General features: G+C 35.0%; 1 protein-coding gene across 5 annotated transcripts in view; it reads right to left on the minus strand.

Moving 5' to 3' along the window:
* SPATA17 (spermatogenesis associated 17) overlaps positions 1 to 25,381 on the minus strand; it is a 231,481-nt gene that overhangs the window by 102,026 nt on the left and 104,074 nt on the right. For all 5 annotated transcript variants that reach the window (XM_003814136.7, XM_063597133.1, XM_055108053.2 and 2 more), the window contains one exon: positions 25,093 to 25,216. In XM_003814136.7, the coding sequence (XP_003814184.1) occupies positions 25,093 to 25,216 (124 nt within the window). The remainder of the gene's footprint in view (positions 1 to 25,092; positions 25,217 to 25,381) is intronic.

Consider the following 25,381-nt stretch of genomic DNA (forward strand, 5'->3'; position numbering starts at 1 on the left):
TGAAACAGAATATCCAAGAGCTGTGGGACAAATACAAAAGGTATAACATATGTGTAATAAAAATAACCTAAGGAGAAGAGTGAGAGAAAGGGACAGAAGAAATATTTAAAGCAAGAAAGACTGGGAATTTACCCAAACTGATGTTAGACACCAAATCACAGACCCAGAAAGCTCAACAAAAATCAAGTAGGATAAATTTTAAAACGAACAAAACCACAGTAGGCAAATTACTTTCAATCTCAGAAAACCAAAGGTAAAGAAAAAATCTTGAAAAGACACAAAGAAAAAACACCTTACCCTAAGAGCAAAGTAAGAATTTTACACCCAATTTCTCCTCAGAAACCATGCAAGCAAGAAGAGAATAGAGTGAAATATTTAAAGTTTTAGGGAAAAATGCCACAAGCCTACACTCTACCCTATAAAATTATCCTTCTAATATAAAGGAGAAATAAAGACTTTCTCAGATAAAGAAAAATTAAGAGAATTTATTGCCAGTAGACATGCCTTACAAGAAATATTAAAAGGAGTATTCAGAGAGAATGAAAATGAAATATCACAGTGTTTTCACTTATAAGTGGGAGATAAACATTAAGTACACATAGACACAAAGACAGGAAAAATAGACAGTGGGGCCTATTTGAAGGGGAAAGAAAGGAGAAGAGTGAGGACTGAAAAACTACTTATAAGATACTATGCTCACCACCTGGGTGATAAAATCATTTGTACATCAAACTCTAACAACCCACAATGTATCCATATAACAAACCTGCATGTGTGCCCCGTGAACCTAAAATAAGAGTTGAGAAAAGACAAGAAAAAAAAAAAAAAGAGAACGATATAGGCCAAAAAATCAGATCTACATTTTTTTAAAAAAAGGAAGATCAGAGAAGAAATAAATCAAGGTAAAATAAAGCCTTTTATTTTTATTATTCTTAACTGAGCTAATAGAGAACAGTTTGTTCAAAATAATAGCGTCAAGATATTCAATTATGAGGCATATGCATATAAATGCTTATGTATAAGTATAATAAATGACAATAATAATACAAGAGATGGGATGGAGAAATGATAATTATTTTGTTATTATAAGGTACTTGTACTACCTATGAAGTGGTATAGTGTTACTTGAAAGTGGAGTTGGATGAGTTGCAAATGTGTATTGCAAACTTTAGGGCAACTACTAATTTAAGTTAAAAAAAAGAAATGCAGCTTACATACTAAGAAAGTAGAGAAAATGGAATCATAAAATATGCAGTTAAAATCACAGAGGACAGAAAAAGAGTGTAAGACAAAATAAGAAGCAAAGAACAAGGGGCACAGATGAAAATCAATATCAAATATGGTAGATATTAATCCAACTAATATCTGTAACTAATATCAATAATCACTTTAAACACTAATGGTCTAAATAAATCAATTAAAAGATAGAGATTGTCAGAGTGGATAAAAAAAGAAGACCCAATTATAAGTAGTCTAAAAGAAACCCACTTCGAATATAAAGATGCATATAGATTAAAAGTAAAGGGCCAGAGAAAGATATACCAGGCTAACAATAATAAAAAGAAACCAGGAGTAGCTATGTTAATTTCAGGTATAGCAGACTTCAAAGTAAGGAAAATTATCAGGGATAAAGAGGGGTAATACATAATGATAAAGCACTCAATTTCCCAAGAAGACACAACAATTTGTAAAGTGTATATGCTTAGCAACAAAGCATCAAAATATGTGAGGCAAAATCTGATAGCTGTAGGAAGAAATAGATGAATCCACTATTATAGTGGGAGAATTCAACACCTCTGTATCAGAAATGAATAGAGTCTTCTCAGACTCATATAGAACACTCACCTAAACACTCACATAGAACACTCATCCTGGGCCATAAAACACATCTTAACAAATTTAAAAGAACAGAAATCAGACAAAGTATGCTGAGACCACAGTGTAATTAAACTAGAAATCAATAACAGAAAGAAAACTGGAGACCTCCCAAATACTTGAAGAATAAACAACACACTTTATCACATGGAACAAAAAAGAAATCTCAAGAGAAAATTTTAGATTTTTTGAAATAAATTAAAATTAAAATATAGCTTATCAACATTTGTGAGATTTAACAAAAGCAAGGCTTAAAGGAAAATTTATTGCATTGAATGCATATATTAGAAAAAATATATAAAATCAATAATCTAAGCTTCCATATTAGGAAACTGAAAAAGAATAGCAAATTTATTCCAAGGCAAGCAGAAGAAAAGAAGTAATAAAAATTGGAGCACAAAATAATAAAATTGAAAACAGAAAATCAGTAGAGAAAATCAACAAACCAAAAGCTGGTTCTTTGGAAAGATAAATAAAATTAATTATTCTCTATCCAGGCAAACAAAAAAAAAGGAAAGAAGATGCAAATTACTAATATCAGAAATGAAAGGGAAGACATTACTACAGATCTCATGGATATTAAAAGGGTAATAAAAAGGAATATTATAAATGACTCCATGCCCACAAATTTGATAACCTAGATGAAATGGACCAATTTCCATTTCATCTCAACAGTGAGAAACTAGAATCTTTATCCCTCTAAGATCAGGAACAAGGCAAGGATGTCTCCTCTCATCACTTCTTTTCAACACTGTACTGGAAGTTAAATTACTAGAATTTAAATAAATTATAGAATGGGCAAAATACCTGGACACCTCCCCAAAGAAGATACACAGATGGCAAATAAGTATAAGAAAAGATAGTCATTATCATATGTCATTAAGGAATATCATTATATACCAACTGAAATGGCCAAAATACAGAACACTGATACCACCAAATGCTAGCAATGGGTGTGGAGCAACAGGAACTCTCATTTATTGCTGGTGGGAATGCAAAATGATACAGGCACTTTGGAATGCAGTTTGACAGTTTTTTACAAAACTAAACATACTCTTATCATATAATCTAGCAATTGTGTTCTTATATATTTACCCAATTGACTTGAAAACTCACCTCTGCACAAACACCTGCGCAAAAATGTTTACAGCAGCTGTTCACATAATTGCTGAAACTTGGAGGCAGCCAAGATGTTGGATAAATACACTGTGGTACCTCTAACAATGAAATAATATTTAGCACTAAAAAACAATGACCTATCACACCATGAAAAGACATGCAGAAACCTTAAATGCATATTACTAAGTGAAAGAAGCCCATCTTAAAAGGCTGTATGACTCCAACAATCTGACATTCTGGAAAAGAGAAAACTCTGGAGACAGATAGTAAAAGGATCAGTGGCTTTCGGAGGTTGTAGGGAGGGAGGGATGAAGAGGCAGAGCACAGGAGATTTTTAGGGCAGTGAAACTACTCTGTATGATACTATTATGGTGGATATATGTCATTATAGATTTGTTAAACCCATAGAACATACAGCATCAGGAATGAAACCTAATGTAAACTATGGACTTTGGGTGCTAATGATGTATCCATGTAGGTTCATTAATAGTAATAAATGCACCATTTATTGGATGTTGGATGATGCAGGATGTTGGCAGTGGGGAAGGGTGTGCATGTGTAGTGGAAGGCAGTATATAGGAAATTTCTGTGACTTCCTATCAATTTTTCTATAAATCTAAAACTGCTCTAAAATATAAAGCCTATTTTTTAAAAAAGTAAGTGGCACCACCAGCTCCTCAGCTTCTTAAGTCAAAAACCTGAGAATCATCCATGATGACTACTGATTTTCCCCTACCCCATATATCCAACCCACTAACGAGTTTTATTAATTCTAGCTCCAAAATACATCTTGAATCCATAGGCTTCTATTCATATCCATGGCCACCATCCTTGTCCAAGCAACCATAATATCTTTACAGAAGTGCTTCACACTTACAGGTTCTCTCCATCTGCTGTGCTTACCCCCTATCTGCAAGGAAGTCCAAGCAATAAAAATAAAAAGTATTTTAGTTCCTTAATAAAAAGCTGTCATTAGCTTTTCAATGCACTTAAGAAGATCTCATAAATTCTTAACAAGGCCCATTCTTTTCTGTTCCAACCTCATTTTAGCCACTCTCATCCCTCACTACACAGCAGCCACATTTTTTTCCATTTCTTCAATACATGCCAGTTATATCCATGACTCAAACTCACCAAAAATGTTTTTTTTTTCCATCTGCTTATTTGCCTGGCCAAATCACACTCATCCTTAAGAATTCACACTAATTATCATTTCTTTAGAAAGACTTTTCATGACCCACACACATTCTAAATTAGACTGTCCTATTCTATTCTTTCTCTCATGGGACCCTTTTCATTTTCTTCATGGCACTTACAACTAATTGTATGCATATATGAGTAACTGTTTTATAATGTCTATCTCCCCAAGTCCAGTTTACTTTCCAAAAGGACAAGGACTGTGTCCATTTTCTTGGCCTCTACATACGATAAGTTGTTGGTTCTCAACTCTGGCTGCGCATTAGAAGAATTTGAAAAATACTGATGTTCAAGCTTTTCCCTAAATTGACTCATTCAGAATCTTTGAAGCACGTGTCTGAGCATTTGTCTAGTTTAGTTAGTGGGGTTGTTTTTTGTTTGTTTGTTTTTTGTTTTTTTGAGACAGGGTCTCACTCTGTCACCCAAGATGGAATGCAGTGGCAACCACTGCCTCCTGGGTTCAAGTAATTCTCCCACCTCAGCCTCCCCAGTAGCTGGGAATACAAGTACACACCACCACGCCCAGCTAATTTTTGTGTTTTTAGTAGACATGGGGTTTCTCCACGTTGGCCAGGCTGGTCTCAAACTCCTGACCTCAGGTGATCTGCCTGCCTCGGCCTCCCAAAGTGTTGGGATTACAGGCGAGAGCCACTGCGTCTGGCCTAGTTTAGTTTTGTTTTTTAAAGCTGATGTGCAGCCAGGGCTGAGAACCCTAACTATTGCTTATCTCCATAACTGGCATAGAGTAGACAATCTATCGTGACCTGAATAACTGATATAAAGCCATAGGTCTACAGAGAGGTTAAAATTTCTTATTCAGAGGTAAGGAAAAAGAGCAATGAAAATAAAGGATGAGATAGATGGGGAAACATTCCATAGAGTAGAATCAAAAGGCATTGATATTGGATTAATTAAGAGGAATGTAAGAGAATGTGGAGTCATCGAAAAGCTTGGGTTTGGAACCAAGTCAGAGAAGGTAGAAAGAGGAATATGAATATCTGTTTTGAAGTTATTAGGATTGAGCTTCCCTTAAAACATTCAGGTTGAGAGGTCCAGTGTATTGTTGTAAGAGTGGGTCTGAAACTTAAAAAAGAGGTCGTAGCTAGCAACTGGAGTGTTTTCTAAATAAAAATAGCTAAAGGTGTGAAAAGTGGATGGGGTTACTGAGGGAGAGTGTAGACTGAGAGAAGAGCCAAGGGGAAAGTCTTAGGAGTGTGCACATTAAAGAAATGAGTGGGAGAAGAGAAGCCCATGAAGGGCACTCAAAAGAGCAAACAGCGAGGGAGGAGAAGCAGGACACAAGGGAGAAGACCATTTCATGAAGGAGGTCAGAAATGTCAGATGCTACGAAGAGGTGGAACAGCATGAGGACGGAGAATGCACACCTGGAATGGTAATCAGAAGGTGACGGGTGACCTCTGCAGCAGCAGATTCTGTTCTTGTGGCTGATATTATACTGTAGTTCAATGAATGTGAGAAAACAAAGGGGATTTCTATTCAACCCTACTGCATTTTGAAAGACTTTGCAAGAAAGATTCCATTTAAAGAACTTTCTGGGACATCTTCCTCACTAAACAATTCTCTCTTTACATGTAAATATCAGGTCACTATTTTACTGATCCTTGAAAAAAACGAACTAAAATTGCTTGTTTTCTTGCTTAGGCAATTTCTCTAGGCTTGCTGCTTTCTCTAAACTCTATTAACGCCCTACCCCTACCCCTAGTCCACCCTCTACCTCCAATATGGCTTCATTGATCTCCTTTATCTGCAACCTCTCAAGACTGATTCCTGCTCTTCCATTTGAGTCACAATCTTGCTAAGTTTATGAATAATTAGGTAATTCTGATAAATGTTGATATGGAGAGATATATATATATATGTATATGTATACTGGAAGTACACTATTCTGTGGAGTTAGGATGCCTGGTGTTTGAGCAGTATCGGGAAGGAAGAGAAGGAGTTTGGTGTATAAGGTGTGGCAAGGCATTCTCAGAAAACAACAAGAGTGCAAAGTAACAGAACCTTTAAATAACTTTGGAACTAAAGAACTATAAATAGTCCCATATGACATCACAATATACCAGACATACAGAAATTACTGAAGAAGACTGAGAAGAAATGACCAGAGAAGGAGAAAAAGATGACCATAATGTCACAAAGGCCAAAGGAGGTTTTGAGAACTGAAGTGTAATGAGCAGTGTGCAGATCTCAGAGAGGTCCCACATGTTTATACTTAGGAGATTCCTGGTGGCCTTACCAAGAGTTATTTTCAGTAGAGTAGTAGAAGTGGATATCAAATTCCATAGTGATTTCTAGACTTCACTATGACTCCCTTATGCACCATTTCTACATATTCTGAGCTGGCTTATTAGGCATACTAACAATGACTGTGTGCCCTAAGAAAAATAGAAGAAAATCACAAAATATGTTTTTATGACCACCATCCTCCTACAAACCTTCTATTATATACTCTTTTCCTCTGGATACCTAGTGTTTTCACTTACTTGGATTCTTCTACAGGTGATTTGACTTCCAAATGATTTCATAGTTTGAGTTTAAAAGATAGCCTCCAAGATAATTTGGTGCTGAAAGAAAAACCTCCAGAATTACAGAACTAGACAAGTGAACGAAAATTTTCTTTTGTTAAAGAAAATGTAATAATATAATTGGGCATTTGTTAAACTTTATTTCTAGTGTTATATGGGATTCTGCAAAAAACTGATTTCCCACCAGTCTTTGAAGAAGGAAGAAGCCATTTTAGGTTTCATCAAGTATGGTTGAATGCCTCAGGGGGACATGCTATATTGCCCTTATCTGACTGGCCACAATCTTGTATCCAGATGTTAAAGATTTTCAGAACACTGAACCCTTATATAGTCTTCTTCTATAAACTTGTGGCTTCTTACAGGAAAATTATTAAAGTATCTATTAGATATAGATTATACCTGCCATTTTGTGATTATTAATTGAGCTAAGTGATTAGAATTTTTTTCACTTTTCTGTATGTTATCCTTCAATAAAATTGTATATTTTTAGATTATCTTTTGTTTTCCTATTTTGTTCTGATCTTGATAGTAGAAGGCCCAGAAAATTCAACTATTTGATAGTAGAAAGCCCAGAAAATATAACTATTATTCACAACCCAGTTATCTTTTATCACCACTCAAACTTTAAGTCTCTCTGGTGGTAACATAATTTGGTCACAAAGTAATTAGAGCAAAAATAATTTGGTCAATACAAATTTTGATCGAAAAACCGATCTCTAAAATGAACAAAAGCTCTACTCTCTGGATTTTTGGGTGTACTATTGGGTTGCTTGTATATGTCTTTTTTTTTCATTTTTCAAAATTTGAGAAAATAGTTCTTCCTTTGTACTTTCGAATACATAATTTACTTTCAGTCTATCATTACTGTAGTATTTAAAATAAGGACAGTATAGCAACTTAAGTTTATCCACAATAGAAGATGGTTGGATCAAGCCACTATTGATCCATTTGCTTTTTAGTCAAATTGCTTATGACCAAATAATTTTCTGCCAAATTACTTAATAATATCTCTCTTTTAACTATATTCTTTGGTATACTCGTTCTCAAACTACTGCACTACTTTTCTGAAGACTTCTGATTTCCTTGCCTATAATATTTTCAACCTTGCCCTGTGGAGCCCCTATTCCATCTATATGAAACAATCTCCCTCTGCCTCAAACTTTTCAATAAATGTATTTTTATTATAAATGAACTTCCTGCTCCTCTAGAAAACCACTTCCCTTGCTGCCATACTGAGCAAAGCATTTTAGTATTCCTTTGTATCACAGTCACCACAGAAAGGTTTTCCTTAACTCAGTTCCCCATTGCCACTTTCAATGTGGTATTTATCTACTTTTTCCTTTTTGTTTTTAGGCATAGTCTTACTCTTTTGCCCAGGCTGGAGTGCAATGGTGCAATCTTGGCTCACTGCCACCTCCACCTCCCGGGTTCAAATGACTCTCCTGCCTCAGCCTCCCGAGTAGCTGGGATTATAGGCACCTGCTACCACACCTGGCTAACTTTAGTATTTTTAGTAGAGACGGGGTTTTGCCAAGTTGGCCAGGCTGGTCTCGAACTCCTGACCTTGGTTGATCCACCCACCTCGGCCTCCCAAATTGCTGGGATTACAAGCGTGAGCCACCATGCCTGGCCTCATCTACTTTTTTGTAATCTGAATATTTCATATTTTTCCCTATTGTAGTTATCATAAACTGACTTGCTGGTTATTCCCCCATATTCACAATAGCCTTTGGCGCATGGTCCAGTCTTCCTTTTTACTGCATGCTCCTGGATAATTTTAGGTTATTTCATATACAGATGGCAACCCATCCCAATATTATAGCCTCATAGTTCTTTGATGCCTTCATGTCCACTGACCTTCACATAAATGGAATGGTGACCACACCTCATACATCCCCATCATCCAGACTTCTCTGTGTAATTATATAACCTTAAAGATCAATATCTCACCCTCTTACCACAACTTTCTGGTCTGTTAGTTATCTCATATTCTTATTCTTGTTACCCATAAGTTCATTCCCTGGAGATCTCAAGTCAATTGATTCTTCCAACCTTTCCTAATCTATTGTCTCCTTTTCACCCTCACTTAGTTCCTTGCTCATCTGAGTTCCATTGTTGATTATGTTAATCACGCAAGGCTCTAACATCAATCATCTTGCCATACCCACTGGGCCATATCCCAAACAAGAATCATTTCAACTATGCAGGAGAGCTTAGTGGTTATGAGCATGTGTTCTGGAGGCAGATTAACAAAATCCAAATTCCCACCTCCACCTTTTATTACCTTTGTAATTTTAGCCTGCATTACATAACCTCACTGTATCTGTTTTCCCCTCCATAGTAATGGAACTACCTTATAAGGTTGATAAAGATTAAAGGTACTAAATCTTTAGTACCTTTCAGCTGTTCAAAAGCTAAGGCACTTTGAACAGTGGTTGACACAAAGTAAGTACTCAACAAATGCTAGCTTTTTTTTCCTAAGCGATAGTGTCATGTAGTCATTGTACATGTGGGCTCTGTTCCAGACCATCAAATACTAACACTGATATTGGGCTACTTATTAATCTCTTTGTGCCTCATTGATAATTGGAAGTAATAGTCTATCTCATAGGATATGTGAGGATTAAAATAAATAATTTATGTAAAGCACTTATAAGAGTACTTGGCTCACAGTAAGCATTCAATAAATATTAGCTGTTATTACTACTATCATTCTGCATGCCTACAATATCAGGTTGTTGATAACTGCTGGAATAAATTACATAACCAGGCAGACTGCTATTTGTGGATTTCAAATCTAGCTGGCCCCCAGTACCACTAAACATTCCACCCTCTCTCATTCTTCTAAGGATTACTCTGGAAGATCAACCAGAATATTGAGGTATTCAAACATTAATTACTTTAACATCTGACCTTTCCCACAAAAGCATCCTTACATGATCCTACATTAATTTTATTCCTTCTTGACCTAGAAGTTCAGGTCTTCTTCCACTTGTTTAAGCCTACAACGTAATGATCTTCACTGCATCCTCTTTCACCTTTTCGGGGTCCATGTTTATTTGGTTATTTTTTTCTCTTCTGTATTTTCAAGCCTTCTCCCTCAAGTAGCTCTGACGAACATGTACAAGCTTCTACCATTCTAAAACTCTCCTCTAACCTTGCTTCCTTGCCAACCCTACAAATCTAGTTAGTGGGAAGTACATATTTCCCATTCCTCATGTTTTCACGGGCTTCTCTCTGCCCTTCAGTATGTCAAGGAAGAAGGAGTGGGTTTGTAGTTTGTGCATCAGGAAAGGAGTTGATTCGACCTAATTTAGCCCCTTCCCCCCACCTCTTGAAAGCCAGCCTATTTATGGGAAGCAAATATCCTTTGCTCTCACTTCCTTTCAGATCTACAGGGATAGGCCTAGTTTTCCTCAGCTGTCCCTGACTAGGGGGTAGATTTAATGATGGAACTAAATAGAAGCAAGCTCATTATTGACTCAGATGTAAACTTCCAATTCAGCTTTCATTACTAATTTTGAGATAGAGGTATGTTTTTATCTCCAACTATCTGTCTTTTTTATTTTTCTCTCCACTGGTTCTGAAATCAGGCAGGAAAAAGGGGATTTATGTATTGGGCTCTAACACCTGTCTTTCCCATCCTAGCCAAGTTTCCACCCTGATTATTCCATAACAGTACTTTGGCAAATATCATGTCTCACTTTTGCCATTAACTATATTAATGTCTCAGAGGGTACTGAATATACCAGTAAATGAATCTTCCGTTTTATCATTTGGGGTGTAGCAAGCTCAGTTTTTAACTGTCATGAGTATTCATTAAGTAAAAGAAACATTGCTAATTAGATCAAGAATGAGATGTCGAAGGCATTTGTATTTTTATAAACATCCCTTCGTCTCATAAAATGATTACAAACCAATGTGTAACAGGATGTTGAACAGGATTTCTGTTGTTTCAGAATTTCAGCTGGTGTTTCAAAGATGAAAATACTAAGTAGATGACAAGTACCCACTTATTCCTCTCTTCATTGTTCTTCTGGCATGACAAATAGATTGCCTAAGAAGTGTCCACAAGGACCCATGAAGCCTTGCTTCACTTCCTGTGAGAGGGCCTTGCATCTGAATTGTCTCTTCCACCTCCTGATCTCTGAAGAAACTGAGAAACTAATTCCCACAAAGTATTAAAGGCTAATAATGTTGAATATGTTGTCTAGAAGTTGCTTTCAAGTGAACAGAACTCTTAAAATACAATTTCACTCATAATCCAGGAAAATATTCTTAAAGTAGTCCCTTTCTCAGCTCCCTTGAAACCATCCATAAACGGGAAGCGTGGTTTTGAAGACAGCCAGAGCTAAGTTTGAAATTTAGTTTCATCCTATATCTATTGTGTAACTTGGTTTAATTTGGGGCACACAGAGTCTTAAAAAATATTAGCTTTCCCCTTTGCCTTTTCTTGGTATATAAGATTTGTCCTTCAAAAAAAACCACATAAAATATATTTGGGCAAATATAGACATAAGTTACTAAAAAAGTATTGTAGCTTTAAAAATAATTTTGTTTTACTTACAATCTTGTTTCATTAAAAAAAGAGTGAATAATTGGAATTAAAATAAAAGCTGCCTGTCTTGTTTTGTATCTAAAATTTTTTTAAATCAGAATTAGGACATGTACATAAAACATTCATTTATTAGTTAATCGATATTACTTGTGAGCCTACTTTGGTATGAGAAACTGGAGGTATCAAAATGGCATGATTGTTCTCCTTTATGAATTCACCTACATTAGAGGGAGGTAGCTATAACCATAAAACCAATAGCAAGTGCTTTATTAAGACATAGAAGGGGGAAAAGGGAATAATTCTGCCTTGAAAAAGCAAGGAAAACTCAAAAATTTTAATACTCAAATAATAGCAAACAAGGAGGTTGATTTTGATATACATATATAAACAAAAAAAGAGGTAAAATAAATTGAATAATTTCAGTGATGTGAGTTTAAGACCAATACAGATGATCATAAGTTAACTTATGTACATAGAACCTAAATATAAATAATTAACATTAATTATGTATTATAAATACAGCAAAATTATATTATTTTAAGGGATTCACATTTATTTAGTGGGATGTTAAAACAGAAATTGTATGCATACATATGTTTACATGAATTAATTTAAAAGTTAATGGAAAATATTGCTGAATAAACTTGAGAAAAAACTGAAATCCAAGTCATTAAGGGAATGACTAATTAGGCATGCTTTTCCTTATATAAGCACCTTGTAGATGTCACTTTTCTGCAAACTAAGAAAAAAAATTTTTTGACACGAGTTTTTCAGCATAATACTAGCTACTGAGATATGCAGCTTATTTATTTTACACTCAGAGATATTCACAAATTAAAATTTAAAGAAAGATTCTTTTCCCTTTCTTCTCCACATCTTCATTTTCTCATCTTTTATTTTACTGTCTCTTGTGATACTCTGTGAATAACATAATTCATTGCTGAGTAAAATATTTCTAACTGTCAAAAGATACAGTAGATAGAGACAGCAATTGACAAGATTATTCGTTTTACAGAAAACCTGTCTGCCATTTTAGACTAAAATACTTAAAATCATATCACACCAAAATGAAATCAATTTTATATTTTTTAGATAAAAAATTGGAATTCCTCTTTTTTTGTTTTTTGATTGTAACAAATACACAATATAATAAGCAAACTTTCTGTGTATTTTAAAATATTTACATTTTGCATAAAATCCAAAATGTACAGATTATTTCTTGTGTTGGACTATACTTTGATCTCAGAACTTAAATACTTATGATCTTAACAGTGACCTTAATGACCACATCAGTCACATTAGTCAATGTTTGAGTATCTTAACCATTGACTCAGTTAAGAGCTCATTTTAGGAAAACATTGGGAGTATAATCTCTCTCCTTAAGTCTCTAGTTTTAATATAAAGGGCATATTGTATTTCATGATAGAGTGCACAGAGTAGGGAGGGTAATAAAGAGAAAGATCAAAGGAAAAAGACGATGGATTAGACTAGAGCCTGAAATTTTAAAATCTGGCTGCCAGATACTCAACAGAAAGATTATGAAGTTTTTCAATCTAAAAGAGTGGATTAAATATCAGAGACACTGGGATATCTACATAAAGTTATTCTTCTAATCTCACCGAAGAGCTAGGATAAATCATAACCTGACAAACTTTACAAACTGATTATTTATCAGTTATACATAATAGCATCTAACTCATGACTGGGCTCAATCCAAAATATTTCTGAAGTGTCCTCAAAATAGAAAAATAGCCATAATAGTAAGAGAAATAAAAATTTAAATCTACAAAACTATTACAGCCCCATTTCTTTCATTAGATCTAGTTAAAGAAATCACCTATCTGCTTGTGTTTCTAAGATTTGGATTTTATTATATTATAAATTTAATTAGTGATTAAAAAAAGGAACCACCAAAAGCTTAGTCTCTTCTAACCAATGAAGACAATGACGGAATTGATTGTAATTAACTTGACAATAACTGTAGGATTTTTTTGGTTTTTTGTTTGTTTGTTTTGAGACAGGGTTTTGCTTTGTTGCCCAGGCTGGAGTACAGTGGTGCGATCATGGCTCACTGCAGCCTCGACCTCCTGGGCTTAAGCAAGCCTCTCACTCAGCCTCCCAAGTAGCTGGGACTACAGGCATGCACCACCTTGCCTGGATAATTTTTTTTTTGTAGAGATGGTGTTTTGCCATGTTGCCCAGGCAGGTCTTGAACTCCTGGTCTTAAGTGATCTGCCTGCCTTGGCCTCCCAAAGTGTTGGGTATTACAGGCGTGAGACACTGTGCTGGGCCAATAGGAGTTTTATATAAAACCAATAAAAATAAGCAAATACTAATTAACTTCCAATTGCCTTGTATAAATTGTTTGCATACAATACAATTTAAAATATGGTGTTCTGGGGTAAGTGGAGGAACATTTTACACTGAGGTAAGAAATTGGAGCTACATTTGTTATGTACTTTGTCCTAATTCTTTTCTGGCTTTTGAATGTTTTATTAAGACTGTATTTGAAATTTTATTTATGTTTGTATTTGTGTGTGTATATATGCATATACATACATAACATGTATACATGTATGTACATATATACATATGTACAAATAAAAATGTATACATATACATATATATACATATACAAAATATATTCATTCTTTTTAATACCTAATAACTATCTCTACCCCATACCTAATAAGTTAATTTAAAAAAGGCACTGAATCTACTAAATGAAAATAAACTGATCCTGAGTTTGATGTCCAAATTTTGTTTTCAATTTAAAAAAAGAGAAAGAACTAAAGAAAATTCGGTGCTTCAGCTTTAAAGAAAGATAGGCCTAAAATGATAAGGTTTACTTAATTGTCTGAAGGCTGGATTTGAAATCTGGTGTGCCGATGATTATGTATAGCACATTGAAACAAATGTTAAAACTTATTTGAGCAAATTTAACAAGAGCAGCAGGGTTTTCACATAGTACATGAATGGAGTCCACTCAGAGGTGAAGTAACAGTGAAACTAAGGAAGCTTAAGCTTTGGGGCCCCTTGCTTTCATAGGCCCCTTCCAAGGCACAGGGTAGGACCCTGGCAATTTGTTCACGTGGTCATGCTTTTTGTAAAACTGGCAAAAGTCAGATATCAGTGAATGCCACTGTCTCTTTATACTCTGACATCCTCTATCACACTTCCCCGTGGGTTGGGTGGTATGAGAGTGGCTGTGGGCATGTTCGGATCAGGCTATGAAAAAGATGAGGTGGGTACATGTTTAATCTAGGTTTAGTTAAATATATTTATGTGGGTTTTCTGTCACTTCCACATATACTTAATATTTGTTAGCAATCCCAAAACAGAAATACCTCCCAGGAATATTCCTACCACCCACCGTGTAGATAGGAGGCACCGTGAATGAAGGAGCCAGAGGCTTCATTGCAATAGGAACATCCTAAAGTGCCTCACCATGGAAGTCTGTGAGAAGTGAAGGAGAAGCGAGGTTTAAAATGCACACAGCCCAAAGCTAGCCTGTGAAAAATTTTTCCAACTTTCAGATGTGTAAATCATAAATGGGGAATCCAATTCTCATAATTTCATATACAAAATGGAAGACTCTCCTTTCAAAAATATATTCAACATAATGCATTATACAACACTTTTATAGTAATGAAAATTTAGATCAATGTTGTCAGAACAAAAGCGTAAATAATCCATCTCTTCTCACTTCAGAAAGTATAACAATATTATTGTCAAAAAAGAAGCAATCAAAGAGTATGAAGTCAAAACATAGAAAACAAATGCCATAGAGCTGTGTCAGGCAGTTAATTAAAGCACTATGCTATATTTTTAGATTTTAAGATGTTGGGTATTATCAGGCCATTAAAATTTGAAATGTGCTTGAAATGATTTCCTTTCTCATTATAAAAAATATTGCCAGGTGTGGTGGCTCATGCCTGTAATCTCAGCACTTTGGGAGGCTGAGGTGGGAGGATCACTTGAGGCCAGGAGTTTGAGAGCAGCCTGGGCAACACAGCAAGACCCTATGTCTACAAAAAATGTAAACAAACCTAGCCAGGTGTGATGGCACCTGCCTGTAGTCTCAGCTACTTGAGGCTGGGGTGGGAGAGCACTTGAGCCCACAAATTCAAGCTATGATCACGCCACTGCACTCCAGCCTGAGTGACAGAGCGAGACTCTGTATCTAAAGAAAACAGAAATAATGAACTTATCCTCTTTTATTTGAAACTTTGCATACTTTATCCTTAAAGGTGTATTCCCAAAATTGTGTAAGCTTCAGGCCCATAACACATGGGATCTGTCCCCAGTCACACATAAGGGGGAGGTTTATAATGTGTTTTTCTAAGGAATTTATTCTAAAATGCTGCACACTTAAAAGGAAAAAATATATAAGGGAAAGAGCTAAGGCCCTTTTCTACCTAAGTGGCTCTCTTTTAATTAATTTTTATTTATTCTTGCCTCTTTCGGAAATTGTTGCCTCTTTCTTAGATGTGAGGTAGTTAAAAGATGGCAAGAGGAGAAGAGCAGAAAAGGAATTCATTTGAAAACACAACAAGATTTTTTTAAAACCACTTCACTCTGTCTCCTCAAAGAGAACTGACAATGGATAATAATGCCATCCCTTTCATATATTACAGGATAATAAAATCTACAATGTTAAAGAGGGAGGAAATAAAATGTAAAAGTTAATAGGTAATTCATTCTCCATGCTAGTTCAGTCCTTGGCCTTTCTGCACAGAGACTGCCAATAGTAACAAATTATGTGATGATTCTGTGATGTGAGCTGTTCACTTGCGATTAAGAACAAATGTCCAGACTTGAGGACCTGCCTCTTAAACTATGGATCCAAAGATCGTAGGTCAGATCTCTATGTAATCTTGAAAGAATAAACCTGCCAAGTGTCCAAAGGGAAAAAAAAGGAGTCCCAAACAACATTTTAGTCATCAGAAAGATAATTTCTGCTTTATAGAATATTCTGAAAATAGATATAATAAATTGCTTTGAGCAATTCACTAGAAGTTACCACAGATATCTAAATTACATTCTGGCTTTCCTTATGCTTCTATATACAGGCCTTAGTTTTTATCTTTGTACATGAACTCACTCAGAATTGATGTTTCTTGCAAGTACTAACCCATTTCAGAGAAAGAGAAAAAGAGAGAATTCAATGAAAAACCAGCGCATATCCTTTAAAGAAGGATGGCTGGACAGTCATAAAGGTAGGATACAGTTCCTTCCATGTAGGGTTTATTTAGTGAACCAGGTGTAGACCACAGATGCAGATGACCAACTCAGATTTTTATTGTGACCATGGTTTACTGAGGATGCCCCAGCTTTACAGAATGTATTCAAACTAGTTGTGTGACCTTGTGCAGGTTGCTTTATCTTCTAGTCTTAATTTCTTTAATCGGTTAAAAGAGAAGGCTGGAAAGATCATCCTAAAGATCCCATGCTGCTCTAGCACATTCCGACGAGTGGCATCTCTGTCAGTGTGAGTTCCTATTGTTAAATTTTTCTGCGTGAAAACATTCATACAAACTACTGGGAAGTTAGCACAAGCAAATATAAGATCCTTCATGTAAAATGTATGAATCTACCTCCCAAACCATACATCCATAACTCTATCTTATTACCAGACCTTTCCAACTCCTGAAAAAGTTTGCTAAATAAGTGGCAGGGAATGTACGAATTAAGAATTGGTTTTGGAGACTGCTATGTTAATAATTGATACTAAATAGCAGTGACTCTAAGCAAAATGACACAACTGATACATTTCTTCTGCATGTCCTCTTAATATTCTTTTTAGTGCCATAAATACCTACTTTCCTCCCCAGACATCCCATGAATGCATTACACCCTTCAGCATCCCTGGATCTCTTTCTTACCAATTTTATGTCCATTTGGGTCTTTATACTCTAGGCATTGCCTCAGGTCTCTGAACGTAGTTTTCTTTCCCATTCTTATCAGAAGCTGTTCACAATCTATCAATTTTCACTAAGATATACCATTAAGGACAACCTGAAAGCTAATATGTCTCCTTTCTAAATATCATTTAAATTAGTTATCTAAATTTAATAGGAGAAAGAAATACATCTTTAACGGTAAAGTAACAGTCAAATTCAACGTATTAGTGAAAAGCTTGTAACATGTTTCTCCTCTTCTGTGAGAGGTAGAGGGGAGGCTTCTGAATTTCCACAATATGGCAAATCACCAGAAGTCACCTACCTCATATATATATATATATATATATATATATATAGAGAGAGAGAGAGAGAGAGAGAGAGAGAGAGAATCTTATGACAAATTTCTCTAGGATATAAAGTCAGACTGTATCAGTATGCTCATATTAAGGAGCAAAGGCAGATCAGACTCAATAGGCAGAGTGAAGTCAGATTGTAAAGAATTTTGAACGCTTACGCTGAAAAATATGGATTTTATCCTATGGATAACAGGGAATCTTTGGAGGCTTACAAACTGCAAAGATAAATGAAATAAAAATGCTCTTTTAGAAAGATTTATCTGATGGTGGTAAATATATTGGGTTAAAGGGCAAAAGGCTTAAAAAGAAAATCATTTTAGAGACTATTACAATTTCTCAGGGTTCAGGAAATAAACGTGAAGGAACTGATTTGAAAGACACCTGGAATGATGAACTGAAAGACGATAGCAAAAACAGAAGAAGAGTCAACTACTTCAAAACCCTGGATAACTGGGGATAGTTTAGAATCGTGGATCGTTTAATGTAAAGTCTGATTTAGAAAATAGAAAAAAAAAACACACAGAAAAAAAAGCCCAAAAAAAGTTCACAAGGAACATGTGAATGCTCAAAATCAGGTTGCATCAAACCACAAAGATCATAAATGTAATATTCAGTGCAGTGGAGATAAGGGTACTATTGGCAACCATAAGTATCAAGGCATACATCCTTTTGCTTGTATATCATGGAAATACAAAAGAGGGAAAAAAGGTCCAACTAAGAAACTATAAAGAAACAAAATCAATGTTTTTCAAGTCAGAAAAGTGGTTTTGAGATAAGGTCTAAGAGGTCCAAATATGTGCTCCAGAAAGTCATTACAGGTCATCTTAACATTACTCGAGTTTCCCTATCACTCCAAAGATACTTTCCAAATATACCAAACATACAAAGACGTATGGCACATAGATACACATACCCACACATATGTAATGTGCAATGCAATACCCACACATTAGGCAATGGTATAGCCTCTCCAAAGGTACTTTCCAAATATACCAAATATACAAAGACATATGACACATAGATACACATACCCACACATATGCACACATGTTGGCAGGCGCACACGGTAAGGCTGCCATTTTTCTAGGACTTCATCATCTCAAAATAAAAGTGAATAATCACGTATTGAGCACTTGATATGCATAAGATCTCTCCACTTATGATACTTAAAAGATAGAGTCGAAAGTAATAAGTATTTGGAAGAATTAAAGTTTTTTTTTTTTTTTTTTTTTTTTGAGTCAGAGTCTTGCTCTGCCACCCAGGCTGGAGTGCAGTGGCGTGATCTCGGCTCACTGCAACCTCTGCCTCCCAGGTTCAAGTGATTCTCCTGCCTCAGCCTCCGAGTAGATGGGATTACAGGCGCCTGCCACCACATCCAACTAATTTTTTTATACTTTCAATAGAGACGGGGTTTCACCATGTTGGCCAGGCTGGTTTCGAACTACTGACCTCAAGTGATCTGCCCTCCTTGGCCTCCCGAAGTGCTGGGTTACAGGCGTGAGCCACTGCACCTGGCCAAAATTTTCCTAATTTAAATATTTTTCACCTTATAAGATTTGTATCCTGGAAATTAAAATAATTTTTTAAAAAAAGATTTGTCTTATAAAACTGTTTTTCATATCGACAGACTACCAATTAATTATGGGTATGTCAAGTTAATTTTTTTTTTTTTTTTTGAGATGGAGTCTCGCTCTGTTGCCCAGGCTGGAGTGCAATGGTGCGATCTCGGCTCACTGCAAGCTCCGCCTCCCAGGTTCACACCATTCTCCTGCCTCAGCCTCCCGAGTAGCTGGGACTACAGGCGCCCACCACCACGCCTGGCTAATTTTTTGTATTTTTTGTAGAGACGGGGTTTCACCGTGTTAGCCAGGATGGTCTCGATCTCCTGACCTCGTGATCTGCCCACCTCGGCCTCCCAAAGTGCTGGAATTACAGGCGTGAGCCACCGCGCCCGGCCAAGTTTAATTTTTAAAATTAAGACAGTCTTTCTCTATACAAATATGATTTAATATGATTTGGGAAAGAAGTAGCTGAAACCATTTTGGCTTCCTCAAAAATACAATTCAAAGTAAAGTTTTATCAGTATTAATCACAGTATAGGGTCTTTTTAAATCATAAATAAAAATAGTTTTTTTCAGTAGTATTTTCACTGCTTTAGTGATGAGTGAGGAAAAACATCAAAAATCTATCGTATAAATTATGACATGAAAATTATTTCCATTATATACGTGTAACAATTGTAATCAAAGTAAATTTGTTTCTACTTTAGCTTTAATTTCAATATGTGTAAACCCTTAAATGCCACACCAAATAAAATATGCATAGTTATACTGAGTTATATGTATATTTTATGTTTATTTACCTTTTTTATTATCACTTTAAAATGAAAAACAGGGTAACATTTTCACTAATAAGATAACTATTGCCGTGTATAATTCTATATAATAACCAATATTTCCAAAGTAACCTTTTATAATTTGGATCTTGAATTTTACATTTGTGTCTGTAATTTTTCTAATCTCCAGGAAGATTCTCAAAAATTCTGGCAATATTTTACAGGCATCTTTTAATAAATCCAACAATAGGCCTTTGCGTATATCCACCAGTAGGTGGCGCAGACAACATAATTTATTACCCAAGAACAAGGGCAAGGGAATGAAAGTCAGTTTATTTGGAATAAAACAAATCTGCAAATGAGATTTTCTTCAAAGGAAATATGTCTTATATGTGTTAGATTTAGTTTGACTAGTTACTGAATCAAAATAAATAACTTTATTAAATAATGAATCTTTAGAGAAAGATAAATTAAATTTACAAATGGAAGCAATATTTGCATTTTACTTTATCCAAATCAACCAAAATTAGCCTTCCTTTCATAAAACTTTTACAGGGACAAAGATTTCTTGATGTGTTCATTTAATAAGGGTGCTAATCTCAACCCTGTTTTACAGGTGATGGGGTGCATAACAAATAGTATTTTCTGGGAAATATAATTGACTAATTCTATTATGTCTGTAGCAACAAATTAACCTTATTACTACTAGTAAATGGTGATTGATTATTTATGCAAATAAGGTACCATATTCAGCTTTCTGATTGAAATAAACATATACAAAAGGTGTTTTAATATGACTTGAACTTTTTAATTAATAAAACCCTGAGGGGTCTATTAATTCACTCATTGCAATATTAGTTATTTACTTGTGTAATTTCTATTAGCACTAACATATTTGCTTGAATAAAGATGAGGTAATTAATACCATCAAAAATTAGTGATAGCTTTTGGAACTATTTTAAGGTATACATTGGATTTGTACTAAAAATAGGCTTAAACCTGACTTTAAAACTTTGCAATCAGCATATGAGTATATATCAGCATAATCATCCTAAAATTATTGACACATTAAAAAACACATAATCTTATATCATCTATATCTGAATTCACAAATACAATTTTGGCTTACAAAATTATCTTTTTTGAAGCACTGTCAAAATTAATGTTTTATTTCTACTCATCTAAAGTAAGCTATTAGAATAATAAAAATTTAATGTAAAAATTACTATTCTATAAACCATACTAACATCATTCCTAATCACCAATCACCAATATAAATCATCAATATAAATAATGTCCCTCTCTTTGCTAAAAATCCTATTAGATTTATTCCTTTTAAGCAGATCAATAAAGCTTTTCCTATCCTGATATACTTTTTATAAAATTATTCAAACTTGAATATTTGGAGAATTTTCAAATATCTGCAAGCATTGAACGTTAAAATTGATGCAAATCTTTTAAAATAAACGGTATCAATTCTTATTTGGCTTTTATTTATACTTAAAGGTCTATAAATATAATTTGAAATCAAAATCTTAAAACAAGCAATGAAATTAATCTTAAAACAAGCAATGAAATTAATTTGTAAACAACTAAGTAAAGAATATTTTAAAATCTGCAGCTTAATTTCTCCCCAATAGCCAAGACATGCTGTAAAAATTACTAACAACACTCAGATTGAAATGTGTGTCTTTTATTCTCTGAATCTTCCTTAGGCTCAGGAAGGAAGGTTATGTTATTTTTTATTAAAATAAAATAGCACATCAGCAAAATCGTAAGTATAAATGGTTGTTAATTTCAGTGAGATCGCCTGTATAAGCAGTAGTGAAAAGTTGACAATTTCCATCTACAAAAAAATTGACATTAGACTGAAATTAGGCTCAGCGCTTTTTGTGGTTAAAGATTACATAGTATATATTTATATATACTAAAGTCCTAGCACAGTACTATTAGATGGCAGGTACTCAAAAATATTATTGGAAGTGATTAACTGATGAGTTTAAGATTCATGTTTATTGTATTTATTAAATCTTAGTGTGGCATGCTTTTGTTTAGATGGAGACAGTTTGTATTAATAGTTGTGACTTGTAGCATGTTTTAAAATTCAACTTTTTAATATCATGATGAAAAATACTGATTAAAAGCTAAGTAAAGCAAATCTGTTGGGATATAAGGAAGAGAACATACGAACTTTCCAGTATCATTCTGTCAGTAAAACTAATCCCTTGAACAAAATGAACAGATGAGTCTAAGATGACACTGCTATTCTATTTTACCACCACACACACAAAAAGTTTGCCTTGGGAATAAAAGTGGCTCCATAGGTTCAAAGGGTTGTCTTTTCATCTCTAGTTACCTGTGATCAAATATTAAGATCACTATGATGAAGTTTACCAACCGGCCAGGTCCAAATTAAAATCCCTGATATTTTTGTAACATTTATCTCCAAGGGAAGCGATTCGAGAATACAATTTCACCTGTAATGTCCTCAGGTCTGTGAAGTCAAGTGTCAAATGGAGGTGGGGGACACCAGTATAGAAATTTCTAACTAATTTTTTATTAATAACTAAAGGAAAGCCAAGAAGGAAATGAGGAAATGAATGCTTCCAATTGGTAAGATTAATGGAAGAAAATTAAGAAAACCTTAGGTTTATCTGTGGTTAAATTCTAATAATATGATTGTTACCATTTACTGAATGCCCTCGAAGGGTCTGGCACTGTTTTAAATACATTACATTTAATCCTCATCACATTCTTCCAAGGTGGGTTTCATTATCCCACAAATGCAGAGGGAAGCAGAGGCTTAGAAAACTGAAGGTAATCTCCTAATATATTATTACCCTTAGTGGGAGAGCTGGGATGTCAACTCAGCTCTGTCTGATGACAGTACTGGGTTCTTTCAACCTTGCCATAGTACCTCAAAAATAATTATTTTAGTGGATGCCAAGGAGTTTTGGAGACTAGGGATCACTAAAGTAAAGTTTACATACATTGATATTATCAGCAGCTTATATGGTATAAAGAAGGAGAAAAATGCATTGACAGCTTGTATTTGTTAATACAAATATACTTAAAACACAATGGTAATACCTGAAAATCCATTAAGGTCTATGATTCAAGTGTTTTAGTCAGGTTTGTGAAAATTCTTTGTCAAACCAGGTGCTTAATTTTTAAAATGAAATGAAATGAAATTAGTTAAAGAAATAATGCATAGAAAGTCTCTATAATACTGTTTGGCACATGGTAAGTACTCCATAGATATTTGCTGTCAGATTATTTTTATTAGTAAAAAAAACTGAGTCTTCATGGACTTTCTAAATCATTTCACTAGATACTTAGTATCTCAACAACCTTGAAAAAAACAGAATTAACAATGTTCAGTTAAATATGATTTCACTATTTTAGGCCAGGCGTGGTGGCTCACACCTGTAATCCCAGCACTTTGGGAGGCCCAGGCGGGGGGATCACTTGAGGTCAGGAGATCAAGACCAGCCTGACCAACACGGTGAAACCCCATCTCTACTAAAATACAAAAATTAGCCTGGCATGGTGGTGGGTGCCTGTAATCTCAGCTACTCTGGAGGCTGAGGCAGGAGAATTGCTTGAACCCAGGAGGTGTAGGTTGCAGTGAGCCAAGATCACGCCACTGTACTCCACCCTGGGCAACAGGGTGAGACTCTTTTTTGCTCCCTCTTAAAAAAAAGAATGATTTCACTATTTTAAAAATTGCTTTCTGTATTACAATACCCATCATAAGTATACATAGCACAACTAGAACTCATATTAAGAAAGATTCAGAGTATAAAGATGGTTCAGAGTTACTAAAATTAACAACTGTATTGTAAAAAATAAAATATCAGATTTAAAGAAATAAGGATATTAATAGTACTCAGTTTAATGAAAGTTGAAATTACTAATAACTAAAGTTAAAAATTTTCTGCTAAAAGGAATTTTTGATTTGAAATTCTATATAAAATGTAGCACTTCAATTATACAACTAAAATTTTACTAGTATAGATTTTATAATGAAAAGTTAAAATATTTTGACTTTTAATTTTTAAAAGTATATTTAATTATTGCCTAAGTATTTAAAGTCTAGAGACCTCAGAGTGCCAAGTGCCATATCTATTTCTACTAGCTTTGTATCTGTAACTTAGCTACGTAACACCTCTGAGTTTGTTTCCTTACCTGTCAAATGAAGATAACTCAGCTACACAAATCCAAGTAAATATGAAGATAGTCACCATGATTAAAAAGTATTGGTATTTAGACTACCAAGCACAGGCTAGAGATGCAGGAGATCTACGCTCCAAATGTAGACGGCCAGCCCAGGATTTAATATATATATATTTTTTAATTTGGATGCCTCTAAGGATGACATTCGGTCTTGGGGCTCACCCTTCACCACTGGGACTTGACTTGCCCCTACCTGGAGACATTCAACTATGTGACTCTGGCCAGAACTACAACACTGAACTTGAAGGTCTATGAGAAAAAAATAAAAACCCGGAAATTGCTAGTTTCCTGACTAGATCCCCAGTAACAAAACATATCTCACTCCCCAAACTCATGCTTTTTTAAAACCGTATTTCTTTTTGAGACTATTCCACATGCCATGTATTCTTTCCTAGTAACCAGGACAAAATCCAGGGCATTGACATTTTAGCAAGCATTGTAAAATAAATGTCTAAGTATTCCAAATTTCATGCTTATACTTCTATAAGAAAATGTAATTCCTGAAGCAATTTTGTTAAAAGCTTTACCTGAAAACTTCCATCAAAATTTAGAAACGGTTGAAAAATGGTTTTAATCTCAACGTTAGCTCAACTAAAAGAGAAAACATGAAAGCAACCTCAGCCTAATAACTTGTTAGTTCTTCATCAATTCACAACACAACAATAAGCCACTCAGAATGAGTTTTGAAAGCGAGGTTATGCCCTTCGTGTTGTGTTATCACCGTGGCAGATCACACTGCTGACTTGGACCTTTCTGCCAGCATCGCAGCGGCTGCCTCTATGAAGCCTCTGTCACAGACGAGTCATGGTGCCTGCGCGCACCTACACAGAAGCACGAAATTGAACTCGAAGTAGTGTCTTTGTGATATCTTTTCAACAAGTCATGTCCCATTCAGCCTGCTAGTTTATCTTTGTCAGGCTAGGGGCCCAAGTGGCTTACAGGAGCTGTCAGGGACAGGTAGACCAACCTGCTTTGTGCTGAGGAGGTAATGCATCTTTCGGGCTTGGTAATCTCTTTTCTTCTCTTCCCTTTCGAGGTTAGCCTTCTTCTCTTCTCTTTCTTTCATTTCTGCAAACTCCTCCAGTGCCTTCCTGCATCAAAACCATCTGCAGTTATTTATGATACTATGTGTTAACATTTTAATTCTTTCACTGATGATAAATCAGTTTTTTTGAGGGGCAACCATCATCCATATCCATCCAAATCAGTGGTGTAATCTATCTTACCTGCATTTTCTACATGAATCTTTGCAATAT

Source organism: Pan paniscus, chromosome 1, assembly GCF_029289425.2.
Source record: "Pan paniscus chromosome 1, NHGRI_mPanPan1-v2.0_pri, whole genome shotgun sequence".
Classification (NCBI taxonomy): Eukaryota; Metazoa; Chordata; class Mammalia; order Primates; family Hominidae; genus Pan; species Pan paniscus.